Source organism: Oryctolagus cuniculus, chromosome 6, assembly GCF_051225735.1.
Source record: "Oryctolagus cuniculus isolate XC-2025 breed Fujian yellow rabbit chromosome 6, ASM5122573v1, whole genome shotgun sequence".
Classification (NCBI taxonomy): domain Eukaryota; kingdom Metazoa; phylum Chordata; class Mammalia; order Lagomorpha; family Leporidae; genus Oryctolagus; species Oryctolagus cuniculus.
The window spans coordinates 61,741,611-61,768,311 of NC_142872.1; the positions used below are offsets into that span (position 1 = coordinate 61,741,611).

General features: G+C 37.1%; 1 protein-coding gene across 4 annotated transcripts in view; it reads left to right on the forward strand.

The window, feature by feature from the left end:
* Positions 1-26,701, forward strand: part of CPEB4 (cytoplasmic polyadenylation element binding protein 4) — a 72,269-nt gene that overhangs the window by 27,747 nt on the left and 17,821 nt on the right. The window contains exons 3-4 of one of the 4 annotated variants that reach the window (XM_002710388.6): positions 14,744-14,794; positions 25,774-25,797. The exons of 1 other annotated variant lie outside the window; for it this stretch is intronic. In XM_002710388.6, coding sequence (XP_002710434.1) covers positions 14,744-14,794; positions 25,774-25,797 — 75 coding nt within the window. The remainder of the gene's footprint in view (positions 1-14,743; positions 14,795-25,773; positions 25,798-26,701) is intronic. 2 more of the 4 variants (XM_008255397.5, XM_008255398.5) reach the window with 2 other exon arrangements.

Genomic DNA, 26,701 nt, shown 5'->3' on the forward strand with positions numbered 1-26,701 from the left:
AGAGAAGGAGAGTCTACTAGTTCACTCTCCCAGTTCTGGCAAAAGCACAGGCTGAAGCCAGGAGGCAGGAGTGGCAAGGACTGATGTTGAGCCATCATTCACTGTCTTCCTAGGTACATTAGCAGGAAGCTGGATGGGAAGTGGAGTAGTGAGGCACTTTGACAGGGAATTTAAGTATACCAAGTGGTAGATTCACCTGCTATATCATAACGCCTTTCCCAGTTTTGTCATTTATTTATTTCATGTCATACATTATAATTTTGAGAGAATTGGGAACAGATAAAATGTTAAAGAAACCCCTGCTAAAACAGTTTAATATTAGAAATAGAAATGATTTCTTTCACATAGGAATAATGTAGGAGAGTATAATTTCTTAAGGTATTCAACCTTTTTCCTATTTAAATCAGTAGTTGTGCTTGTGACAGTTTGAGAGATTACTTTATACCTTCCCCCCTTTATCCCCCAACATTTTAAAGAGATGAACGTTTTCCTTTAAGGGACATTTAATGAGACATGATGCAAAGTACCACAATGAAGAAATGGATAATGCCAACTAACTAATTTTACTTGGATTCTCAATCAGATTTCTCCTTCCCAAAGACATTACTAGTGTGTAGTATCAAATGTCTTGGGTCGATTTGGAGAATCTTTAACTGTTAGATGTCTCTAGGCTTAAAAAGCAGCTGCCCTGCATGCCTGACTAGAGCTTTCCTGACCTTGGCTGGTTTTTTTTATACTCTGTTTGGGATGATACTGAGTAATTAAAGCAAGGTAGCAGGTTAGTGGTTGATGTCTCCTGAGAGTAGAAAATTGTATCACTAGGGGCCAGCTCTGTGGTGTAGTAGGCCAAGTCTCTGCCTGCAGCACTGGCATCCCATAGGGGCACTGGTTCGATTCATTGCTGCTCCTCTCCTGATCCAGCTCCCTGCTAATGGCCTGGGAAAGCAGTGGAGGATGGCCCAAGTGCTTGGGTCCTAGCACTCATGTGGGAGCTCCAGAAGAAGCCTCTGGCTTTGATCTGGCCCAGCCCTGGCCATTGTGGCCATTTGGGGAGTAAACCAGCAGATGGACGACCTCTCTGTCTCTAACTCTGCCTTTCAAATAAAATAAATAAATCTTTTTTAAAAAATTGCATTTCTTCTAGAAGCCTCATGAGTAATGGAGTAAGATACAAGGAAGAAGAGTACAATTTAAACTTGTCTGTAGTCAACTTTGTGTGTGGCTGTGTAGAACTGGATGGAATGTATCTCTTCCCTTTCTGCACTCTCACTTTCTTGACTGCAGAGACAGAACATCTTGAACAGTCTTTTTCTTGCCTTGGCTTAGTTGTGCCAGAGGATGGGTCCTGGGCTTCTGTGTTGGGGTAACTTCTGTTGACATGAAGAGGGCAAGGTTGTATGGTATGGTTTTCTTTTGATAGTATTGATGTAGTGACATAGAACCTATTAATTTTGAGCAATTGACTGTTTTCTGGTTTACTTTTAATCCAGATTTAATGGATTGCTCATGGCCCCTTTTAGGCAGAATTTATAAAGTTACGGATTTTGAACAGCAGGACTATACCTCGTTCAGATTTGGGGGGTGCAGCTTTTGTCTTTCTTTTTTCTTTTTTTTTTTTTTTTTTTTAAGGGGAGGAAGGAAAGGGGAAATGCCTGGGAGAGGGAAAAAAACAAAAAAACAAAAAAACAGAAAACCTGATGTGAGTGAGCACTGAGAGGCTCACAAGATTGGTTTGAGGTCTTTCTCACACTGGCCTCTGGACCGAAACCAACTCAGTTCATACTGAAAGCAGCTTGTGTGTTGGCCAGATCCTCATCTGTCATATTTACTTACATACACATACTGGTAAACCAAAAGCAGTGATCCTTTGCTCTGTATCCTCTATGCAATTATGATACAATGTTTGACCTTTGTTTTTATTTGTTCTGATAACCGTGTACGTAGTTGTCACAAAGGGAGAATTTGGCTATGTCATCCATGATGTGGTCCGCAGTTACTTAGGCAGTCCCTTGTGTTAATCCTCAGCACTGAGCCTGGGCACTCCTATTTGGGATCCGTGAAAATTGAACAGGCATCTTGAAACATTGAGGCTCTGATTTTACCTGGGTGAGCAGGGAGAGTAAGGGAGGGCAGGGGGAAAGTAAAAGTAAGCTTTTTATCGTATTAGAAGGATGAAGATTCTAAACCTTTCTTCATACTAAGGCCTCTCATAGTGTTTGGCTGTTGTGACTTAAGTTTGTTAGACACGCATTCAAAGTTAGAGATTGGTAAAGGAATAAACTAGATGTGGTAAACGCAGACAGATCAATAAACAAGCAATAATCAGGTAAAATTAACAAGAGCTTTTCTTTAAGGTTCTATCTTGACATCCTAAATATTATATATTAATAAGTATAGGTTTTACCATGTGATCAGACAAAAAGTTATATTCTCCATTCTGATATGAAATCTGAATGACTTTAAGTAGTAAGGTTTGTATACCTTGTCAGCAATTTTTCAATGATAAGTATTTGGGATTGCTTTACTTTATAAAAGAAAAGAGAGTTCCAAACATCTGTAGAGAATCCAGGTTATTCATTTTCCTGTCCAAATTAATATAAACATTTGTATACTTTTTGATAGTGTCACTATTTTTTTGTTTTTTTTTTTCTTCCAAAAATTTCTGTAAAACTGTATAGAGAGCTTTTACTGTCTCATTCTCTGACAGCTACTAAAACAACTCTATCTGCTTAAAGAAAATCCTTTGTTTATGTATAAATGTCTTAAGACCTTGCTTGATCCTATTATGTAATCCTGGACTGTATTACTTGATGACTTTGGGGGAGAGGAAAACAATGCCACCTGATTCATAATTGTCATAAAAAATATCTGAGTTTTCTTTGCACTCAAGTTTAACAACAGGAAGGAGGGAACAGTTCACAATTGTGCCACAAAATTATTACTTCCTGATAAGCTTGGATCTTCTACCTGAATATTGTGTGCAGTTGATCGGTTTATCAGCTGTCTGTGCCTGATTTGTGAATTTCTTTTTTCACCCACATGTTGCCACATCTTGACTAACAAAGCAGAGAGAAATCTTAGTGAATCTGTTGCTATTTAGCAGTACAATTTGTAAAAGCTATATATTTTTAACTAAATTGAAGCTGGTCACTACATTTTGAATAAAATGTTGAGATGGCCAGGGTACTGTTGGACTTCATTATTTTTGTCTAATTGACTGATTCTGAATTCAGTGCTATACCAGTGTACTCAGTTATAAAAGCAAGGCTTTGTTTTATTCCAGGCATTACCAGGTAACCAGTCAATTAAGAACATTAATGGAACTCTGAAGGGAAAGCAATTTTACATCTCTTTGGAATCCAGTTGGGCAGATGCCAGTCACTATACTTTGGGGAAAGAGAAGAAGGAATCAACCAATTAGGGGACCCTTTTTAGTGCTTGAGGAACCAACAGTAAAGTTCAAATCTTAATTCTGGAGAGCAGCTGTGATTAATTGAAGTATAAAGAATCTAAAACAGAAAATCTAACTTGTACTAGCTGTAGTAAATGTCTGGCATTTGTTGACTAGAGATATTTAAATCAGCCATTTGATATCTTCATTCTAATAATCATAAGTTGTTAGCACATAGCAGACTTTCCCCATATTAAAAAATAGAAAGGAAAATATTTGGAATAATTTAGGATCATGTTCAGTCCTGGCTCTGCTATTAGCAGTTATGTGGTTTTAGGCTGGTCACTTCTTGTGAGATCTCTTGTTTTCTCACCTATAAACAAGAGAGTAGAACTTTATGATCTTTAAATTACTACTAGAAATTATTTATAGTCTTAAATTACAAAATTGAAAGTTTTATGGTTTAATGACTGAAAGCACATGAATATGTTATGTATCTGAGTCTGGCAGTATTTAATATTGAGTAGCTTGTAGAAGGCATATAACCAGAAATCAGACATATTTAGTCAGTTGAGTGAAGGCTTTGCTTGTGAATTGCAGTTTTTTTGTGTGTGAGAGGCCTAAAAATACTGTATTTATGAAACAGTTGTTTAAACTTAACCTTGTTAAATGTTTCTGTTCATCAGTTGTAGACCAAGGAGGCTGTGGACCTCTTAGTGATCAAACATTCCAGTTATGTATGCATGATTATCTATGATTATCTTCCAAAAGCATGTGCATGCTGATGCAATGCAATTAAAATACATTTTAAGGTGCTGTTGAGTTCATAGGGTTTTTTGGTTATCGTTTTGCTTATAATATTTCCTGGGTTATGAGTTGAGGGTGGGAGTCTTTAATTGTTATCCTGGAGTAAAGCCTCTGTGACACATTTTGATCAAGTCTTATTTATTTTTATTTGAAAGGCAGAGAGAGGGAGAGACACATAGAAAGAGAGAGATTCCATCTGCTGGTGTACTCCCCAAGTGCCCACAATGGCCAGGGCTGGACCAGGCTGAAGCCAAGAGCCAGGAGCTTTATCCTGGCCTCCCACATGGGTGCAGGGGCACAAGTATTTGGGCCATCTTCCACTGCTTTCCCAGGTGCATTAGTGGGGTGCTGGATTGAAAGTGGAGTAGCCAGGACACTAACCAGTTCCTAAATGGGATACAGGTGGTGGCTTAACTCTGTACCACAATGCTGGCCCCTCAAACTAGATCTTAATAGATAAAAACTTAGGGAACACTGTTCTGGAGAGCTTCTCTAATTGATCTTGTTTATACTCTGCTTTGAGAATGTTCCTTCTTCTTAAAAATAAAATGATGTGAAAAGGAATTTAATAGAGGAAATGGTGATGAGGAGGACAGAAGTGAGAAGGTCACTTCCCTATTGTAGGTGGTCATCTCCACCAAATAGCATCGTGGAGCATCATATCTGACATCTAAAGACATCTTTTTGCTCTTTCAGGTAGGGCTAAGAGTATGGGCTGTGGAGGGTACATCCTGTACGATGCTAGGCACAGCAGGAGCTGTGTGACAAGAGGGGTGCGCCTGGCATTGTATAGCATGACAGTTCTTGTCAGGAGGGAAGACAGGTACTACTAAAGCCTAAAGCCACAAGACAAGATTTGTAAGTAGCTTACATGTTAGCTTCTGTTTATATTCCTGCTCCACAACATATGAGCAACATATCCCATGTACCTAGTAGATTGAAGGACTCTTTTAATGCTGGACTGTGATTTCATTTTTGAGGTAGACCCGGATATTCTGTATATAAAGTAGTGTTAACAAGTTTCAAGTGAAAAGGCTGTTAGTTCTCACAGGTTTCTATGATTTTTTTTAGTTAGTGCCTGTTTTGATAATGATCTCTAACCTAAATCCTTGCATTCACCTTTTATCTCTAACTTTTATATTCTTATAATAACCTCCTGTGAGTTTAGTGATCTCCATATTATATTTGAAAAAGTTGAAGTTTAGAGAGATGTAATAGCTTCTGTAAAGTCACACAAGTTAATAGTACCCAGAGGATCAAGATAGGAACACCTAGCCTCTGGCTCTGGTTCAATGGCTTAGGTATTTATTGTGCGACCTCTTAAGAGGGAAACAGAAGGAAACTTAAGTAAGTTTTATCTGACAAAGGGTAGTTACTGACTTTTTAAAATTTCAGTTTAAGAGCCTGGATACCAAAGTTTAAATCTGTATTTTAGCATCATCTTCTGTGAAAAATCTGTATCTTATACTTGCTGTTTTCATATTGAAGATTACTTTATTGAATGTGGAGATAAGAATCACTGAGGGAACCTTTCCAAGCTGCCTTGTTCTCTTCATTGATAGTGTTTGACAAGGGCTGTCATGGGATTTAAGCATGTCTTTTCCCCAAGTGATTCAAATGCGGTGTTCTCCCTTTCCAGCCCACCTTCATTCTGCCTTTGATAAAGTATGTGTGAAGTCCAAAGCCATTCGTATAACAGATAGACCTCAAGCATCTACTACACACCAGGAACTAAAAACAAAGTCTGTTAGTCTCATGGAGCCTTTTTATCGTTTAGTTGTGTAGGCCAGTAAATAAGAGGATGACTGTAAATCCTTGAGTATCCCTAGGAGAAATAGGGACTGGACCTTCTGAAAAGTTAAAAAAAGGAGGATTTCTTAAATCAGATATGAAATCCAGTACATTCTTCAGTAAGGTTCAAAAAGGTCATCAGAATTTATATTAGATAGGTTGTTAGCTTTGATGACAGGTCTGTATGCAGAAAGCTGCCCAGTGACTTTGCTAATCGCTTTTTGGGTTTTGGGTTTCAGTAACCAATTTTAAAGACAGTGGTTCATCAGTGTGTGTTTTATCAGAGTAGTATTTATAAAATAATGATTATAAATAAGGAAATCATGCTCAATTTCTCTTAGCTTCTGTGGTTAGAGAAAAATCTATTTAGACTTTTTATTCTTATCTCTCTAAAGTTCACAATCATTTACAGCTACCTAGTTTGGGTCCCTGTATATAGGATATACCTAGTTTGGGTATATCCTAAGTGTATCTTGATTTTTTTTTTTTTATGTTCATGTCACTATGGAGAGACATTCCTCAAAAATCACATTTACCTTGGGGACAGTTCTATACTTGTTTATGTTTATTTATTTATCTAAAAATGTGCCTGTGGTTATGACACATGTTTCTCTTAAGCTTTTTACAAAGTAAGAGTATTTTAATTTGCTGCCTTAGCCCTTTTTTTTAAATTACTTTTAAAGCTTTCTAGTATTGTTGGTCTATTTTTCTACTTTTCTTTCCGTTATATCACCCACTTTTTTTCTTTTTCTTTTCTTTTCTTTTTTTTTTTTTTTTTTTTTAAGCTGGCTCAGGCTGATCTAGTTTGGATAAAAACTGCCTAGTTTTTTAGAGCTTAAAAAAATCATCATTAATCACGGGTATCATAACATCCTCTTAAGGCAAGTTATCTTGTTGCTCTGTCCTCTAAATGTAGCATCCAGAGTCAGAAGGCTTCTGGCAGGGATAAAAATAGCCTTCCTGCTCACTGGTTTGTTGTTAGCTTTACTGGCAGTAGGAAATCTTTTGAATTCCTTAATTGGGTCAGCTCCTTTTTAGTTTCTCTCTAGACATTCCCTTGTGCCTGAATTTCTTAGATGCTTTTAGATTCTGCAATTATGCACCTGCCCTGAGTTATAATCAAAGCAATCCCTCCTTGACATGAAACTTTCCCGAAATGTAGTAACATATACCATGGACTTACCTTGTAGGGAAATTTACAATTTTATTGCCACTATTACAGTCTGTTTTTCAGCTCTCCTATCACAACAACAAAAAATCAAACTTGAGTTTTGGGTGCAAAAGGAAGACCGTTTGTGATTTTATTAAAAGGAAAAAAATTAAGTTGAATTTTTAGAGCTTTTTTTTCATTTCCTGAAATCCTTCTACTAGCCAGTCTGGCTATGAGAAAAGTAAGGAATTAAGTTATTTTCTTTTCTCTGTCAGAGAAGGATCCCTGTTTGTAACCAAGGATACTAGCAAACTTATACTCTGAAAGCAAAAATCCTCCCAGATTGCCACTCCCTTCTTTGACATTCCAGTTTGAGACTTACTGGCCAAAAGAAATCTCTCTTTCCTTCTCTCACAAGTGAAGAATTGTTTGTTATATCTGGCTTATAGTTAGGAAGGGGGAAGGGACTAATATTAATTAAGCACCTTACTTCATATAGAGTTCTTTTACACACACACACACATATAATCCTTTAGTCCTTTTCTTGACATTCATTATCTCAAGAATGTCTAACAACAGCTTTGTGAAGTATATGAAGATAGCTCTGTTTTTCTGAGGTTCCGTAAAGCTAAATAACTTGACCCAGGTCACAAAATAAAATTGGTTTGACTCTCCCTTTTTCATTGCATTTCCCAGGGCAGAGAGACCACTGTTGCTGGCTTAGCTAATGAATTAATGAATGAAATTGTTATTGAACTTTCTCTGCCCCAGGCTCTGGGATGCAAGACCCATAATCTGTCCTCAAAGATCTTGTTGCCTTAGAGGAAGAGATAGCTCAAAATAGGTAACTTAAGTGCAGCATAATGGCTATAAAGGGTGCTGTATGGAGCATACAAGGTTATCTGAATGAGAGAGAGGGTGGCTTGGGACAGGAAAGATTTCATACAATATATAAGGCCTAGAGGGGAGCACTTGGACCAAAAAGTGGCATCTTGTGTGGTGAGACATTTGGGAGCAGAGAGGAGGACATTCAGAGGCCAGCAGTAAGGGGCCAGTAGTTCTGAATGACTGGAGTGCATAGTATGGAAAGGGAGATGGCAATGTGAAGGGATAGAAGAGGACATGGATTTAAGGATTTTTATAAACCCTGGCTTTTAAACTGAAAGCCAAATCTCTCCCAGAGAGGGATTGTGTTTAGCTTACATTCTGTTGAATGAATTTTAAATGGTGCTGGAAGGGAGCACGTAAACTCTCCAGTTGATAATAGTTCTGGCCAGCTTCTTCATGAATTTGGCCTGGAAATGTCTTTATTAGAAGTTGATTGATGTATAGGTAGGTCAGGAGAATAGAATAAGGTAACTGATTTTGATTTGGGGAGTTATTTTTAGATTACTAGGTTGATTTAATAATTGTCTATAAAATTATAGAATATGTTGAATAAATTTTATTAGTTTATATTGACATGTGTTCTGCATTTGTATAAGTAAAGTATAGAGTTGGCATACAGACCCTTTGAACTTATTTCACATTTCTTGAGCCTTGCTGTGCATTGTCCAAGGGTCACCTCAGTGCCATCTTGCTGCAAGTAACAGTGTTGATTGGTAAGAATAGAAGATGTACAGGTGGAGTACCTCCTTTAAAAGTTTATGACAGTATAGCTGTTATTTACTCAGACACAAATGAAATAAAATCAGCAGAAGCAAATATGGGGTTATCTTTGATTAAACAGCTAGTGTATGTATGTGTGTATATACATACATGTGTTCAACAGTTTTTAAAGGTTTTCACAGAAGATTCCCTCCCACCCCACCTCCATGCCCCATTTCCTTTAGTGTAGGTAAGTTTTTACAGTGTGAGTCAATAAAAAACCCAGTTAACTTAGAATTTCATTGTGTGTGTCACTTTATAGGACTACATGACTTTGTTCTGGACAAAAAAAATGGTAATTCCCTATTATTGTTCCTTGGCCTATACCATGCCAACAACAATGCTAGTATGTCTGAAAAAGAGAAGGTCATAGCAGGAAATCTAATAGTACTGTAAAACATTTGATATTTCATTGTGTTTGTGTTTGAAATGACAGCATTTTTTCTATCATTTCCTGATGAATCAGCAGCAGCAATAACTAGGTTATTCTTTGAAAAGTAACTTTTACTTCATCTAGTTATGAAAGTAATTACTACTGATATGACTATTTTCTTCTAGTCTTTGCTCCTTTCATGGTTTTGACCAGGTTGGTTTAGTTAGAGGCTTAAAAGAATATGATATAGAACATACTGTTCTTTTGAGTACCTCCTCCCCTACACCTAATCTTAAATCATTCTGTTTGGTAAATATTGGTTCTGTCCAGCTCACAAATGCTCAACATATAATTGGCCTAGTTAGTGTTTGGATGTTTTCTAGGCTGTAGAATTTGGTAGTATGTTTCCCCAGAGTAACACTGTATCAGTTGCCTATATTTGGCTAAGTTGAGTCATGTCACCAAATATAGCCTATGCCTTCTGCATGATGTATGCCAGACTCCTGGCTCAGAATGCCACAGCTGGCCTCTAGAGACAACTACTTTTCCTGTTATAAAATCTCTTAAAATTAGGGCTGCTGATAAGGCAGTATTTTGGTTTTTATATTTCTAACAATCAGTACTAAGAGCCTTTAAAGATTGAATTTTACCCACCAAATAGATTGCTTTGTCCAAATCCTAATACTCTCCTCCCTTGAGGAATTCAAAAAGCCAGATCTGCGTTATGTTTATATATGGATAAGTTATCAAAAAATGAGCCAAACAAAATGATAGGCACTGAGTTATATTCACATTCAGATATATCAGTTATTTTTATTTTACTATACTTTATTCATTTGTGAAATGCTGCTGTTTTAACTGAAGTAGAATGAACTTATTGAATGCTCATCTGGTGCCCAAGCAGGAAAATCAAGATGCCTAGGTTCAAAAACTAAAACAAAAACAAACCCCTAGTTCCTAAACGCTGTTTATGTGTGTGTATGTGTGTGTGTGTGGGGGTGGGGGAGCCTTTTATGTAAGATATATGTGAATTGATTGGATTTGCTGTGTAGCTAGAAATAAAATTTAATTTAAAAAGAGGCTTCATTTTTTGGAAAGGTGTTCTGGTGGAAGACAAACCTTAAAATTTTTTTTTTTTTTTTTTTTTTTTTTTGGACAGGCAGAGTGGATAGTGAGAGAGACAGAGAGAAAGGTCTTCCTTTGCCGTTGGTTCACCCTCCAATGGCCGCCACGGCTGGCGCACCGCGCTGATCTGAAGGCAGGAGCCAAGTGCTTCTCCTGGTCTCCCATGGGGTACAGGGCCCAAGCACCTGGGCCATCCTCCACTGCACTCCCTGGCCGCAGCAGAGAGCTGGCCTGGAAGAGGGGCAACCGGGACAGAATCCGGCGCCCCGACCGGGACTAGAATCCGGTGTGCCAGCACCGCTAGGTGGAGGATTAGCCTATTGAGCCGCGGCGCCGGCAAACCTTAAATTTTTTTAACAAAACCCTCCAGAAAACTATGTCCACATAAAAATCTGCAAAATGATGTTTATGGCAGTCTTATCATAACTGTCAAAATTTGGAAACAGTCAAGATGCTCCTCACTAGGTTAATGGATAAATAAACTGTGGTCCATCCAGACAAACGGAGTATTCTTAAGCATTAAAAACAAGTGAGCTATCAGGCCACAAAAAGAAATGGAGAAAATGTAAATGCACATTACTGAATGAAAGAAGTCAATCAAAAAAGGCTGCTTATGCTTGCAACTATATGACATTCTTTAAAAGACAAACATATGGAGACAATAAAAAGATTAGGGGTTGGTCTGGGGGTAGGGAGGGAAGAATAGGTGGAGCATAGAGAATATTTAGGGTAGTGGAACTAGAACTTCTCTGTATGATACTTTAATAGTGGCTATAGTTATATGTCCATAAATACTTATCCAGATCTGTAGAATTTACAGTATCAATTGATGAAGTGATACTGTAAATGATGTAAGTGATAATGGTGTGTCAGTGTAAGTTTTAACAAATGAACCACTCTGGTTAGGGATGTTGATAATGGGGAAATTATTCATGTGTGAGTGCAAGAGTAATATGGGCCATTTCTATATCTTTCTCTTGATTCTGTTGTGATCCTAAAACTCTAAAAAAGTGAGTCTTTATAAATACTACACACAAAAATACTCATTGGGAACATGAAATGAGGGCCACTGCCTCAGCTGTGGCAGGTGATTGTCAGAAGCCAGCCATGGAATAGGAAAATGCAGAAATGTCCGTGTAAGTTGGCATTCATGGAGTGGAAAAGACATTAGAACAGAAATAAAAGAGGGGAGTGCAAGGAGAGAGAAAGGCTTGTAGAAGACTTTAAACTCTTGTGGCATTTAGAATGGGAGCTTTTGGGAGATTTCCAGCAAGGTTATCAAATATCACTGTTTTATTTTAAAATTGAAGCAGAAAAAAATTACTCACTAACAAAGTGTCACAAATGTATTTGCCACTCAGAGACCCAAATTGATTTCAGCCTGACATGTATCTTAACACAAGGTCAGGTCAAAAAATTAAAAACAAGTATCACTTCATTGTTCAGTGACTCTTCAGTGTCATATTGTATCTTAGCTGAAGGGTAAAATTACTGTATTCAGAAAGGTAGGAAGTAGAAAAGTGTCCAAGGTTACCTGCCTTGGGGGCTATCTTCAGGAGGTGTACAGTGTGGCAGACTCTCAGCTGCGTTTCAGAATATTTTTGTGCCTGTCAAGTTAAAATAGTTATGTGCATGCTGGCTTGCTGGCTCGCTCGCTCTCTTAAGATGAGTTTCTGATAAGGTGGAACTTCATTTATTAAACTGGGCTAGCCATTTGATAATTTGTCTTTTTTTTTTTTTGATTCTCACTGTTAATTATCATTCTATGGCATCAACTATGAGGCACTGTCATTTTTATATAACAGTCATGCTTTCAATTGGAATGTTAGTATTTACAAAATTAGAAATAATAAAACATTTCTCCTTAGAAATAAAAGCTCATTTCCTTTTAATCCTTAACACTAATTAATATAATTAAATATTTTTGTTTCTGAATTGGCATATGTCATCTTCTTAAAATGTTTTACGATCAATGAAAGTAGAATGTGTGACCATTCAGCATAATATGGAAGGCCAAAAACCAAACCCAGTGGTGACAGTGACATCAGATAAGGGGGGCATAGAGGGAACATGTAGCAGAGTTCACTTTTTATTGTACTAGAGTTTTACAGTTATAAATTTTATGCATATGAGTGGTGTTTAGAAAGGCCATGGAGAATGCATATTATGAAACAAAAAAGCATGACTTTTTTTTTTTGGTACCAAAATAAACTTATCTTTAATTCCATTTCCCCATGAATATTTTGAAGCACTCTCATTTGTTCCTGTGTAAAAACTCAACTGCTACTTTGAGTGATGTGATTCAGAAATGGTACTCCCCTCTCCACCTACTGTTTAGCAGTTAAGATCATATTCTTGTTCCTACACTCTCAAATCTGCACCCCTCCCCTTTTTAATACTCTTATGACAAGTTTTAAGATCCAGGCTTTCATTAAAACAGTTCTGATGGAATTCACTACATTTGGATACTTGGCTATATACATTGCCGTTAAAGAAGATGAATTTTAGGAAGATACTGAAATATCAGTTAATTTTTGCCTTCTTTTGCCCCTACTGCTACTCCTTAAATAGGAAGAAAGCTGCAACTTCAAGTGCAACAATTAACTATACACACACACACACACACACACATACACACACATATATACATACATATATATATATACACATATGTATATATAGTGAGAAAGATTTTGGAAGATCATTTTTGGTTTTAAAAACTATAAGAAATTTATAAAGTTCTGATTTTGTTTCAAATTAGGCTCCTTGTTTTAGAGGTGGTTGAAAGTTGCTGACAACAGAGAATTTTTTTCATTATCATGACATGAATTCATTTCTGTGAAGACTATTTCAAAGAAATAAGATTTTAAGACATTGAAGCACTCAAGTTCCTTTTTTTTTTTTTTTTGAGAGGCAGAGTGGACAGTGAGAGAGAGAGAGACAGAGAGAATGGTCTTCCTTGCTATTGGTTCACCCTCCAATGGCCGCCGCGGCTGGTGTGCTGTGGCCGGCGCACCGCGCTGATCGGATGGCAGGAGCCAGGTACTTCTCCTGGTCTCCCATGGGGTGCAGGGCCCAAGTACTTGGGCCATCCTCCACTGCACTCCCTGGCCGCAGTAGAGAGCTGGCCTGGAAGAGGGGCAACCAGGACAATCCGGCGCCCCGACCGGGACTAGAACCCAGTGTGCCGGCGCCGCAAGGTGGAGGATTAGCTTAGTGAGCTGCGTCGCCGGCCTCAAGTTCCTTTCTAAGCAGTTACTACTGTGTGGCTGTTGGACTGATGTGACTGCCTGTTAACTCTGGTTTCCAGAGTGTTCGGTGGAACTAAGTAGAGTCTTGTTGGCATCTTGGAAGGTTTGCCCCAGCCTCAAGGTGTGGGAGAACCTCTGCTCATCTGTGTTTCCATTGCCTTTGAGAGTTATGGCTTTGTGAGGTCAGAATTCAGGCTGGTGTTTCCTAAAAGAATGTTTGTAGTTCTGAGTCTGTTTGAAATTCTGCCACTACTCCTGATTTATTTGGAGTGCTGGACAATTGATAGTCAAGTTCCTGTATCCATTCCCTACGTGAGCAAGATTTGTTGAGGGCTCCCTGCTCTTCTAAAGGTGGTTGGATAAGCATGTGGAGTATAGAGACTTAAAGATGTTGCCATAATTGTTTTTATAAGTCAATATAGAACTACATGGTCCAGATACACAGAGAAATTCTTCCACAAAGAAATGTAATTCCTTAAGTATACAAAAATTCAAGCTCCATTTTTCAGCAAACAAAAATTTTGGTATCTTCAAAAATTCTTTTTTGAGGGACTCCTTGGATGTCCAATTAGGCACAAAACTATATTTTGAGGCATTTTAAAATTGGAAGGAAAGTAACTCATGAGTTGTTGAGTGCCTGCTGCCTTCTGGCTACTGTGCTGTGGGCTTTTGGTAGTTTCCATTATGTGTGAGTCCAATGAAATGTCCTTCTTTACCTTTGATATCTATTTCCTGAAAATTGAATTAAGCCTGCTGGCATGTCTTGTACAGGTAGCCACAAACCTGGCACTTTTGTTAGGAGCCACGTAGAAAAATGTTACTGTTTGTAAGATACTTTTTAAAAGTACCAGACTACCCAAATGAACAAAAATTTCACACTTATGGGCAAAAATGTGAAGATTGCTATTATGAGTTGATGTGAGAACTTAATGGTCTAAAGGAAATTGCCTGGATGAGGATTTGGAAATTAGAATGACAGTAGTCAAATATGAAGGATATTTTATTTTCCCACTATCAAACTTTCCTTTTTTGAATTTTGGTGAACATGCTAATTGATTCATTGTGTTCATTAGTACAACAGCTTTATCCCATCAACAGCTTTTTAAATACTTTGGCTATTAAAAGCACTCAGTTCAGCTCTGTCATTGAATAAATTTAAAACATCTATGAAAAAAATTAATTTAGTAACGGCCTTCTTTTACCTTCAGGTCGTCTAAACTATTCATATCCAGGATCCGATAGCTCTCTGCTTATTAATGGTAAGTGATAATTGATTTACCCTAGTGAAGTTCACATAGCTGAAATAAATTACTAGGTGAGAAAATACAATAGTTGCGCCTGAATAAGTGGAGAAATGACATTAGTTTGTTCTATAATGATAATTCCAAGTTACTATTAATCCATCAGCTATTTTAAGAATAATTCTTTTCCCTCAAAATTGTGTCAGACTTTTTTTTGAATTTGAGAGCCAACTGATACCTGTCCTGAAATTAGTGATGATGATAATAAACAAGAATCCCATACAGAAATATAAAGATCCGACATAATCTAACATTAGTTTCCATATAGTAACTTTTGCAATGTCAACATAAAAGCCATTCCCATGTAGCTGAAAAAATCTCCCAGAAGGAGAGGTTAGTCAGAGATCTGAAACCAGAGAGACGCAGCTAAGACCACAGTGCTTGATGTTGCAAAGTACAAGGTCATTTACTGTTTGTTGTCTAAGAGAACAAGAAAAATGAAGTTGTATTAACTTCTACAGTAGCGTTGGTAGGTTCTCCTTAGCTGTTCTAAATATTACTAATGTGCTGTTAAATTCTCTTATGTGTATATGCTGAAGCAAGCTAAGCTTCTCAGGAAACGGGGGACATCTACTCACAGAAAGAATTAAAGAATTTAAATTTTTTTTTCCTTTTTTTTAATTTTAGTGTTACAGAGTAACTGAGTGAACCTTATGCTGGTTTAATATTGAACATGGGTTTCACGTTTTTTTGTGTGTTTATCATACCTTCTGTTTGCTGCAGCCCATTTTAAGACCCACAACCTCTAAGAAGTGTTCTTCACTAAATAGCTATAGTTTTTCTTCATTCCCAAAACACACAAAAAGAAACAAAAACCCCTTTTATTCCTTGTCTCTGACATGTTGTGAATGAGGGATTAAAAATTATTTTTATGACTGAACTCCTTTTGATTAGTTTTGAAACCAGTGCCCTGTGGAACATAGAGTCGTTGAGCCAGAAAGTCTGAAAGAGTTGCCAGGTGCATCCGATCTTCTGGAAACTATTAGTTTATACCAGCCTCACTTATTCATCAGACTTTGATCTTTTTATGCTACAGTGCCAGAAATCATACCAAATATGATATTCCAGCATAATGTGGAAGGCCAAAAACCAAACCCAGTGGTGACAGTGACATCAGATAAGGAGGACATAGAGGGAACATATAGCAGAGTTTACTTTTTATTGTGAAACTAGTCCTGGAGTCAGATCAGCATACTGGAAATAAACCAAGATTTGAGAAACTGCTGTGTGATTTTTAGGAAAAGTGGTCAACTCGTCTTTGTCCCCAGTTTTCTCAGGAAGTTGTTCAGATGGATCATTTGCCTCTGGGCCCTAACTGTTGAGGTGAGGGAAATAAACTGTCTAGTGGGCTTTCCTTAAAGCTACATTTACCTAATTTTTTTTTTAAAGACTATTTCAATGAGATTACTGTTCCTTTTTTTCTCCCTCCTTTAATATCCATTATTTTTTATGGCCCTTACTTGGCAAAGAAAGATTGAAAGATAAACGTTTCCCTGAAATATTTGTTTGGCATTTTACTCTTCCTTAACCTCTAAAAGGGATGAGCGGTGATTATTTTCACTGTTGCATATATGGAGATTTTGTTTATTTAGTAATGTTGTCTTAAACTAAAATATATGAAAATAAAGAAAGAACAACAACAACAAAAATGTCCAAGAAGGGAAACTTGCTGTCTCCTCAAGCAAAGTCCAGTAATGTAAGGTTATGACTGCCATGATCTCTCATCGAATATTCAGCTTGTGGACTCCAAAAATTGATTTTGTGAAATTTCATCTAGTGTTAGTTGTTTTTTTTTTTTTTTGACAGGCAAAGTTAGAGACAGAGAGAAAGGTCTTCCTTCCGTTGGTTCACCCCCCACAAATGGCCACTCTGGCCGATCCGAAGCCAGGAGCCGGGTGCCTCCTCCTGGTCTCCCATGTGGGTGCAGGGCCCAAGCACCTGGGCCATCCTCCACTGCCTTCCTGGGCCACAGCAGAGAGCTGGCCTGGAAGAGGAGCGACTGGGACAGGATCCGGTGCCCCAACAGGGACTAGAACCCGGAGTGCTGGCGCCACAGGCGGAGGATTAGCCTAGTGAGCTGCAGCACCAGCCTAGTGTTAGTTTTAATTTCCGAGTAACTAGGATCAGTTTATTCATGTCACTTATTCGTTTATAATGAAGAATCAAACTTCCAGGTAGAGCAGGTATTAAGGTTGACGGATAGACCCATTCTCTTTCCCTGGTAAAGTCCAGATTACAGTACAACATTACTTGAAAGTCATATTAGAACTAAAGAAGGCAGGAGGGGTATGCATAAATTCTTAGGCACCTTGATTTAGGCAGAAGCATTGTCTGTTTTTGCAGTCTTCTTTGTGAAACATATTCTGGAGTGATAAATACATATTCTGTAGATAAATAAATCTCATTCAAGTGTTGATTCTTGGTAGCTTAGTTCTCACTTTAGCTCAGGTTTTGGGGGGGTTTTTGTTGTAAATATAGTCTGGTGAATTAATTGTGCTTAATGCTTAATGAAGACAAACTTGAGGATTAGAAATGCTACCCATCTCAAGGGTTTTGGTAAGGATTAAATATATGTTAATCGCTTAACAGAACACCTGGCACACAGTATGTCAAAATAGAATAAGTAGAATAAGTAATTTTGAGGGGGCCAATGCTGTGGCATAGTGGGTGGGCCACCACCTGCAGCGCCAGCATCCCATGTGGATACCAGTTCGAGTCTCGGCAGCTCCACGTGTTATCCAGCTCTCTGCTGTGGCCTGGGATAATAGTAGAAGATGGCCCAAGTCCTTGGGCTCCTGCACCCATGTGGGAGACCCAGAAGAAGCTCCTGGATTTGGATTGGTGCAGCTCTGGGCTTTGCAGCCAGTTGGGGAGTGAACCAGCAGATGGAAGACCTCTCTCTCTGCCTCTCCTTCCCTCTCTGTGTAACTCTGACTTTCAAATAAATAAATCTTTAAAAAAAAGTAATTTATGGTAAGGAATATTAGTGCTAAAGCTTTATAAGAAAAATATATAAAACAGGGATTATTTTTGTAGAAATTATCTATAATTGAACTTTTTTGGCTTATTAAGATAGATAATCTGTAACTATTCACTTTCAAATGTTATATCCATACAACCTTTATTTTTTTAAAAAGATTTTATTTATTCATTTGAGAGGTAGAGTTATAGACAGTGAGAGAGAGAGAGACGAGACGGAGAGAAAGGTCTTTCCCAGGCCATAGCAGAGAGCTGGATTGGAAGTGGAGCAGCTGGGACTAGAACTAGTGCCCATATGGAATGCAGGTGGAGGATTAACCTACTGCGTCACAGAGCCGACCCCCATACAACCTTTTCTTAACACTAAACCATAGAAACCTCATGCCTTATGTCACTTGATAGTCATTGTTTCACTTTAAGTCTGAATGGAACTATAAGGAGCTTCGTTTCCCTGTCCTCCATAAGTGGTGTATTCAGGCTTTACAAAGCCTCTGGGTAGGTGATTATATCATCATTCTACTTTGTTTCAGTTGTAACTTTCAGAGTCTTTTCTGCCAAGTTATCTGTGGAATGACATTTCTTGTTTTATGTGGATAAAAATGTAGAAGCACTGTTTATCCTCTAGCTCATATGAACATTTTAACATGAACATACGAACTTATGTGATTTTTTTATTGTGAACTTGTTTTAAAATTTTGAAGCAGTCTCAAAGGTTTTTGAAAAGAAGTGTAATTTAAGGCCCAAATAAGTGAAAAGAAAAAAAGCCAAGTTATCTACCAGTTTTCAGCAGTGTATATTGGAATTACATTGGAATTTACTTAAACAGAGATACAAGGGACTTAGTTACCCATGAGTCATATTATTACTTCTTCTTCTTTGGCTACACTCAGTCAACAGTTTTCATACTGTGTGATGACCTCCTTATATTACTTATCACTTTTATAACATAATGTATGCTGGTGTAATTCAACAAATAATGATTGATAACTGAGCTAAGAATATTGTGTACATTCTAGGGAATTATGCACACTATATCAGTGTTATATTTTGCAGAGATCTTTTTGGGGTCAGTCTTGGGGAAATTCTTGGATTCTGGATGTATAAAAAACTCCAAAGTTTCTCTCTAGCTGCTTTTTGTATGCTGTATTAATTTGCTAGGGATGCTGTAATAAGTACAATCTGTATGGTTTAAAAAGAAATTTTTCTCACATCTGGAGTCTAGAAGTCAGATCAAGCAGTTATTGGGGTTGATTTCTTCTGAGGCCTCTCCTTTGCATATAGACAGCTGTCTTCACATGGTTTTCCCTCTGGTCATATCTGTCGTAAGGACACTAGTCACTTTTGAATTAGTGCCTACCTCAATGACCTCAGTTAACCTTAATTACCTCTTTAAAAACCCTGCCTTCACATTCTGAGGTACTGAAAGTTATGACGTCAACATAGGAATATGGGGAATAAATTCAACCCATAACAGAGGTCTTTTGCTAGTTCATTTCATTTTACTAGTTCATTTCATGTAAAGAGAATATAGTTAGAAGATCTATTTTATGGTTATGGAAAGTAAACCTTTTGGTTTCTTTTGGTTAAGTCAGAAGGAGTACTAAACATCAGCGAGATTTACCTCAAATTCTTCTGGTGTATAGTATCTTAGCTCTGAGTTACACATGGATTGAAATATTTATTATTTTTCTTTTACCTAACTTGAAGTTTTTTTTTCTTTCTTTCTATTTTTAAAGATTTGTTTATTTATTTGAAAGGCAGAGTTACAGAGAAGCAGAGGCAGAGAGAGGGAGAGAAAGAGGTCTTCCATCCTCTGGTTCACTCCTCAAATAGCCGCAATGGTTGGAGCTGGACCAGTCCAAAGCCAGAGGCTTCTTCTGGGTCTCCCACATGGGTGCAGGGGCCCAAGGACTTGGGCCATCTTCTACTGCTTTCCCAGGCCACAGCAGAGAGCTGGATCGGAAGTGGAGCAGCGGGGACTAGAACCGGCGCCCACATGGCATGCTGGCATTGCAGGTGGCAACTTTACCCACTACACCACAGCACTGGCCCCTAATTTTTTTTTTTTTTCTTAACCTAAGAGAAGTAACATATGAGAGGAGTCTTCAACAAATTCATGAAAAATGCATGTTACAAAAATGATGCACAGATTTCAAATTTTATACACCAAAATAAACTTTTCATTTTCTAACAAATTTTTAAATACCCCTGTACAACCCACTCTAATAAAGTGCTTATGTGTTGTACTTTTTTGTTTTTTCAAATTTCCATTCCACTGCTTTAGCCCTTAGAATTAACTGCTCCAAAAATGAAATGTGCAGCAGAGGAAAATTATAGAACAATAATAAAAAAGAATGTTGATTTTAACCAACTCATATGTATATTTCCTTTCTTGTGAGGATATTTGTTTGCTTAGAAGCAACAACTAAATATTCGCTTACCTCAGAGGATGGGATTAGTAAGAGATCTTTAAAAGGTTAGGATAGAATAACCTCTCTTAATTATAGTTCTTCGGAATAAAAGGAGGAAGATTGTTTAATTGGAGAGAGAGGCAGATACCTGTAAAGTAGGAAGGTGTAATTTATCCAAGAGAAATTTACATTATAGTGACCTACTGAAAATATGTATAATATGGTTCTATTTACTACAGTAGGAAGTAAGTTGAAAGATCCTTTCATGAAAAAGATCATATGGAAACATTATTACATATGACCTTGTAGTTAGTAATGAAAAGCTGAGAAAAATTGTTGAAGATCAGACTGTGCACATACAAGTTTACTGTTGTACTGTTATTCTCATTTGCTCGGTATAAGGAAACTAAGGGTTAGGCGTATACAGAAACCAGAGTTGTATTTTTAAATCTTCTCTAAGAACTCTGTATAAACTGTTACATTTTTATATCTTAGGAATGTTCTTTGAATATTGTTGTCCCAATAAATCAGTATAAACATGAGATAGTATGACATGGGAAATTCTAAATATTAAGCATGTATATAAATTGATTTTGTATGGTGAATCTGTTGATCTATAAAATCATTGAAAATAACTTTGTATCTTTATTGAAATTTATGCTTTGACCATTTAATGATTTTATCTGTTTTTGGTTCTGCTACCTTAACTCCTTTTTTTTTTTTTTTTAAGATTTTATTTATTTATTCAAAAGTCAGAGCCACACAGAGGAGAGGCGAAGTGGGGGGGTCTTCCATCCATTGGTTCACTCCCCAAATGGCCGCAACGGATGGAGCTGCGCCAATCCGGAGCCAGGAGCCTCCTCCGGGTCTTCCACGTGGGTGCAGGGGCCCAAGGACTTGGGCCATCTTCTACTGCTTTCCCAGGCCACAGCAGAGAGCTGGATCGGAAGTGAAGCAGCAGGCTTTCAAACGGGTGCCCATATGGGGTTCCGGTGCTTCAGGCCAGGGTATTAACCTGCTGGGCCACAGTGCCGGCCTCTACCTTAATTCTATCTAGCTTTGAGGCTTTGATTGGTATCTTTTTAGCTGATCTAGTAATTTGGCTAATCCTTCCAACATTTTTTTAGACTTAATGGAAACATTAGTTATTTGATAACATCTTTTCATATGAGCTGCTGTGTTTTTTTTTTTCCAAATAGAGTTACTATCTGCTTTTTTACTGTGGATCAGGGAGAAGTGTAAGCAGGTGGGAAGCTAAAGGTAGACCAGAACAGCCTGAATAGAATCAATTCTTTCATTGCCTACTAAAACCTAGGAAAATTTTATCTTTGAGGACCTGAAGTCCTAATCTTCACAAGAATTGACAAGGTATTCTCATGTGAAAAAGGATGCTTTCTTTAGTATTTCCTCTCTGCCAAGAAGAAAATAAAAAAGGGTCCATTAACAAATATACTAATATAACATATACAAAAGTAAGAAATCCAAATAGTTCAAGAAGGGAAAAAGGGAGAAGTAAAAGCCATCTCTTTTTTTTAATCTGTTTCTCTCTACAAAGTTATTATTATTTATAGAAAAAGGATGTATGCAAACTTCTAAATATGAATAGCTATTTCTTATTTTTAAATTTATATCATACATAGGTAGACATTCATGTAAGCTGCATCTTGGAGAACTTCAGAAACCAACAAGCACAGGGGAACATGCCACATTGTAAATGTGAATCAAGTATTTCTTCTTATAGATACTTATTCTTTTTGACTATTACAAATGTTGCAATAAATAAGGAAAGGATACATTATTTTGATAGAGAAATAATACTTCATTTTAATAATGAAATGTGTGTATTATATGGAGGGGGAAGTCCTAATGATCTTTTAGTTGAACCTTCTTTGCAAATATAGCACCATAGAGTAATGGAATATTTTACTAGAGAGAATTCATTGATGAATATAGGGCTAACAATAAGGAAAGTATTTGTAAGCAATCCTGTAAAGATATTTTAGAAATAAAATATTTACCAATAGATTTAATAACATGTTTCCAGAAGTTGTAAAAACTAATGGCCATAATATTTCAAGCCCATTTTAACATTCATGAATCCCATTGTCCTGATTATAAAATTATAGAGACTTTATATATCAAAACTAGGAAATAAAAATAAAAATGGAGAAACATTCATGAAAATAGTATTCATCTGACAGGGAGATTTTTATTCAGTGGCAATGGTGTCTCTTTTAAAAATTCTTGTAACAGTATGCTCTTTGGTAAAGGAAAATTCTTAACAGAGCTTACTTCAGCTGACTTAGCTAAAACTTCCAAAACATAGGTTTCTTTCAACATAATTAAAGCCATTTTTGTACTTGTCACTTCCTTGGATGTTTGAAAAACATCAGATAATAAACAACACTTGAGAGTCACGAGACTGGAAATCTGTCTGATATCTATTCTCAGGAAAAGGATGAGGATCTGTGTTGCAAGTATTTCATCATAATGTTTGTGCCAAGTATTATTTGAAATAAATGAGAAAAAGGTATTTTATTACAACTTTTGTATAAATTGGCACTACTTGACATTCTTAATGTGTGGGTTCTGGTTACATTAATGTGGACACCTGTGGAAAATTCATTGAACTGTGGTTTATTTACTTTTCTGTATATGTCATATGTCAAAATTTACAGTAAAAATAATGTATAGGGGCCAGCATTGTGTTGCAGTGGGTTAAGCTGCCTCTTAGAATGCTGGTATCGTATATCAGAGTGCCATTCAAGTCCCAGCTGCTCTGCTTCCAGTTAAGCTCCCTGCTAATGTATCTGGGACAGCAGTGATACTTGGGCTCTGGGCACCCTTGTGGGAGACCTGGATAGACTTTCTGGCCCCTGGCTTCAGCCTGGCCCAACCTGGCTTGTTGTAGCCATTTGGGGAGTGAACCAGCAGATGCAAGATCTCTCTCTCGTTGCCTCTCTCTATCTCTGTCACTGTGCCTTTTAGATAATAAATAAAATCTTTTAAAAAATAAAATAAGGGGGCTAGTATTTTGGTGTAGCAGATTAAGCAGCCACGTGGACATTGGCATCCCATACAGTTGTCAGTTCGAGTCCTGGCTGCTCCAGTTCTGATCCTTCTCCCTGCTAATGCACGTAGGAAAGCAGTGGGTGATGGCCCAAATGTTTGGACCCCTACCCCCATGTGGGAGACCCAGATGAACCTCTTGGCTTTGGCTTGTCCTAGTCTGGCGTTGCAGTCATTCTGGGGAGTGAACCAGCAGATGGAAGATTCTTCTCTTTTTGTAACTCTGCCTTTTAAATAAAATAAATCTTTAAAAAATGTATAAATGATTATAGGTGGCAATAAAAATTTATACATCTTAATTTTGCATGTTCCAGGATGTCGTTGTTAATTTTTAAGTATTACTTTACTTAGTTTCCATATCTGGAGTTTTTATAGTTGTAAAAATTGTATAGTTATAGCTTATTTTGCCATTTAGTTTTCAAAATTTAACCATGGATTCTTTTTACATTAGCAGTTTCATTTTCCAATATATAACCAAAGTTTGAATGTACACATTTGAAGATTTTGAGGTTATTTAGTTTTAGCTTTTGATTCACAGCTTTTGCTGTCCTTGGGACTATATTTTTGAAGTAATGGACAGTATTGCAGCTTTCTTGTAAACTTTCTAGCCTTTAAAAGCCTACTATTTTAAAATATCTGAGGTTTTTTTTTTTTTTTTTTTTGTAATTCAGGCATCATCAATCAGCTTTAATACTGACAAAATGAGGATTTTCAGATTATTAGTTTCTTCAAACTCTCTTGTGTTTGAAGCAGTTGTATAAGTAGAATGTTCTTAAATATGTGCTTCTCTGAACATCATTTGTCTTTCTAGGCTCTATCTGATTGACTGTCAGAAAGTATCCTTTCCCTTATAAACTTTCCTAACTGCTTGAGGGAGGTTTTTGTGTTATTTTAATCCATTTGCTCACTAGTAATGGGAGAATTACATTTTTAGATGAGATGTAGTTTGATTTTTGAAAATATTCTCATGGTATTTCTGAGTTATATTTGTTTAGCATTTATCTAGAAGGCTAGTATAAGAACCCTGACTAGTTTGTGTAGTGATTCCTGTCCTCTTCTCTCCCCTCCTCACCCTTCCCCTCCTCACCGTTCCCCTCCCCCCCGTTCCCCCCCCCCCCCCATTCATAATATTTATTTGAAAGGCAGAGTTTCACAGAGAGGGAGAGATAGATCTTCCATCCTCTGGTCTACTCCCCAAATGTCCACAATGGCTGGGGCTGAGCCAAGCAGCTGGATTGGAATTAGAGCAGCTGGGAGCCCATATGGGATGCCGACATTGTAGGCAGCGGCTTAACCTGTTAGGCCACAACACTGGTCCATGTAGTGATTTCTTAAAGGTACTATATCTTCTAAATCAAATTCCAGCTTCCTGTTTAAAACCTTATCCCCAGCCAAGTCCCTGCTTGTTCCATCTGCTTCTTTTCGTGAAAAGTACAGCACCTCCACCTGTGGCATTGCCAGAGTTCAGATGCCCTTTGTTTTTTCCTTTAAGGCCTACCTCATATGCCACCCTTGCTCTTTAATCAGAAACAATTGCTGCTCCTCCTTTGTCCCTATGGCACCTACCATATTATCAGTATAGCAGTGGGCTTGTTCCATTATCATTGTGTGTGTGCCTCTGTGGCTCTCTGTCATTTAACCTTTCTGGTTCATTGAGGTAAAGGTCATGTGCTATTTATCCATAATGCTTAGCAAGATCAGGCATTCAAGAAATGTTTGTTGAGTGGAATTGAAGCATTTGATCAGACTGGACTTGTAAGTGCTAATTTGTTTCATGAAGGACTTTCCTTTTTTAAAGTTTTCTGATTTAAGGTTTATATTGTTGTTTCCTGAGAATTCAGGTTTATCTTCTGGAATAATAATTGCCTTCTCATTTCTCTGTGGCTACAACCTACTTGGCAATAAAATGCCAAACCTTTTTATTTTTCAATATTTGAAACTTGGCAGAAGATTTGATTAGGGAAAAGAAACTTCTGACTAAAAAAGAAGTTTATAAATTGCCTAAATATTTCATTTGTTATGATTTTCATTTATTAGAGATTAACTGAGAAATAATAAAATTAATGTTTATTCAGTAGTGGGGAAAAAGTCATGAATTAAATATTGCCATACCTACTAAATTGCCAGTTAGTAGAGAATTGTGAGAGAAAATATGATTAATATGGTAGTAATTTGTTTATATCTTGTTACATACTGCCTTAGTTTCCTAATAATTTGGACCCTTGGCAACAATTACAACAAAAAAAGCTTCACTTAAAGCAAACAAGATTCAATAAAGCTTTCTCTAGTGTCTTTGAAGAATGTTAAAAAAAATGCATTAAATTGACCCCTCACCATTCAATTCCTGTTTTTGAAGCCAGGAAATGAAGAATATAGCCCGATTTTTTCACTTTGAAAAGCTAGTAGATGAAATCACAATTGATTCTTTTGACAATGTTTGAAAGGTTGTTTTTTTTTTTTTTCTCATTTGACATGCAGCAAGGACATATGGGCGAAGGAGAGGTAACATTATTGTTTCTAATTTTTGAATATATCAGTTGTATTTGGAGAGGACCTAGGCCTGCTCAGTTTCTAACCTTTGTGGGGAAAGGAAGAAGGAAAGTGAAGCACAGCTTTGAAACATTATGTAGTTTCTGCGTTGTAGTTAACGTCTGATTCTAATTTGAAGGAGATAATGAGCTCTAGACAAATTACCAGAGTGGTAGGATTAGGATTTGAATACAAATGATTTCCATATATTATATTAGAAAGTTAACTTACTTACAGCTGATGAATTGCTTCCTTTTTCTTTCTGAAAGGATTTTCTTAGGGGAAAAGTTAACAATCTTTAACAGGGAAACTAGTCAGATTAGTCTCAAAATACCTTACTATCTTGGAGGTTCAATTATACTTAAATACCTTATGTCTGCTTTTTTAATACTGGGCATAATACATTTGGTTTAAATGAGATGAACTAAATAAACAACTTATCTTACAAATTTTAACATTGGGGAATAAAGCTTTAGAAGTTTTAGGGAATTTTAAAGAGTCATTTCCTAATGGTACCTGAGTAAACTTTATTTTTGCTAGCTATAAGTTTTGCCTTTTGATAAGAAAGTAAGACAGTTAAATAGCTTAGATTTAAAATGTAAGTGTTTTATGAAGATCATTCTGGAAATAACTTCCAATTCTATAATCATTTTGTCTTCATTTGACATGGTATTATAGGATATATTTGTAATAAATATTGTTTGCATTTGATAATGAAATTTAAGAGACCAAGTGCGTCCACAGAAGGACATTGGAATGTTTCAATTGTGGAAGAACACTTGAGATGCATGTGCAGAGGATCCATTAGCAAATGCCTTAGGTAGTACCTAGGTGTAAATTTGCAGCCTGGAAAGTGATAAAACAGTGCTTGAGAGAT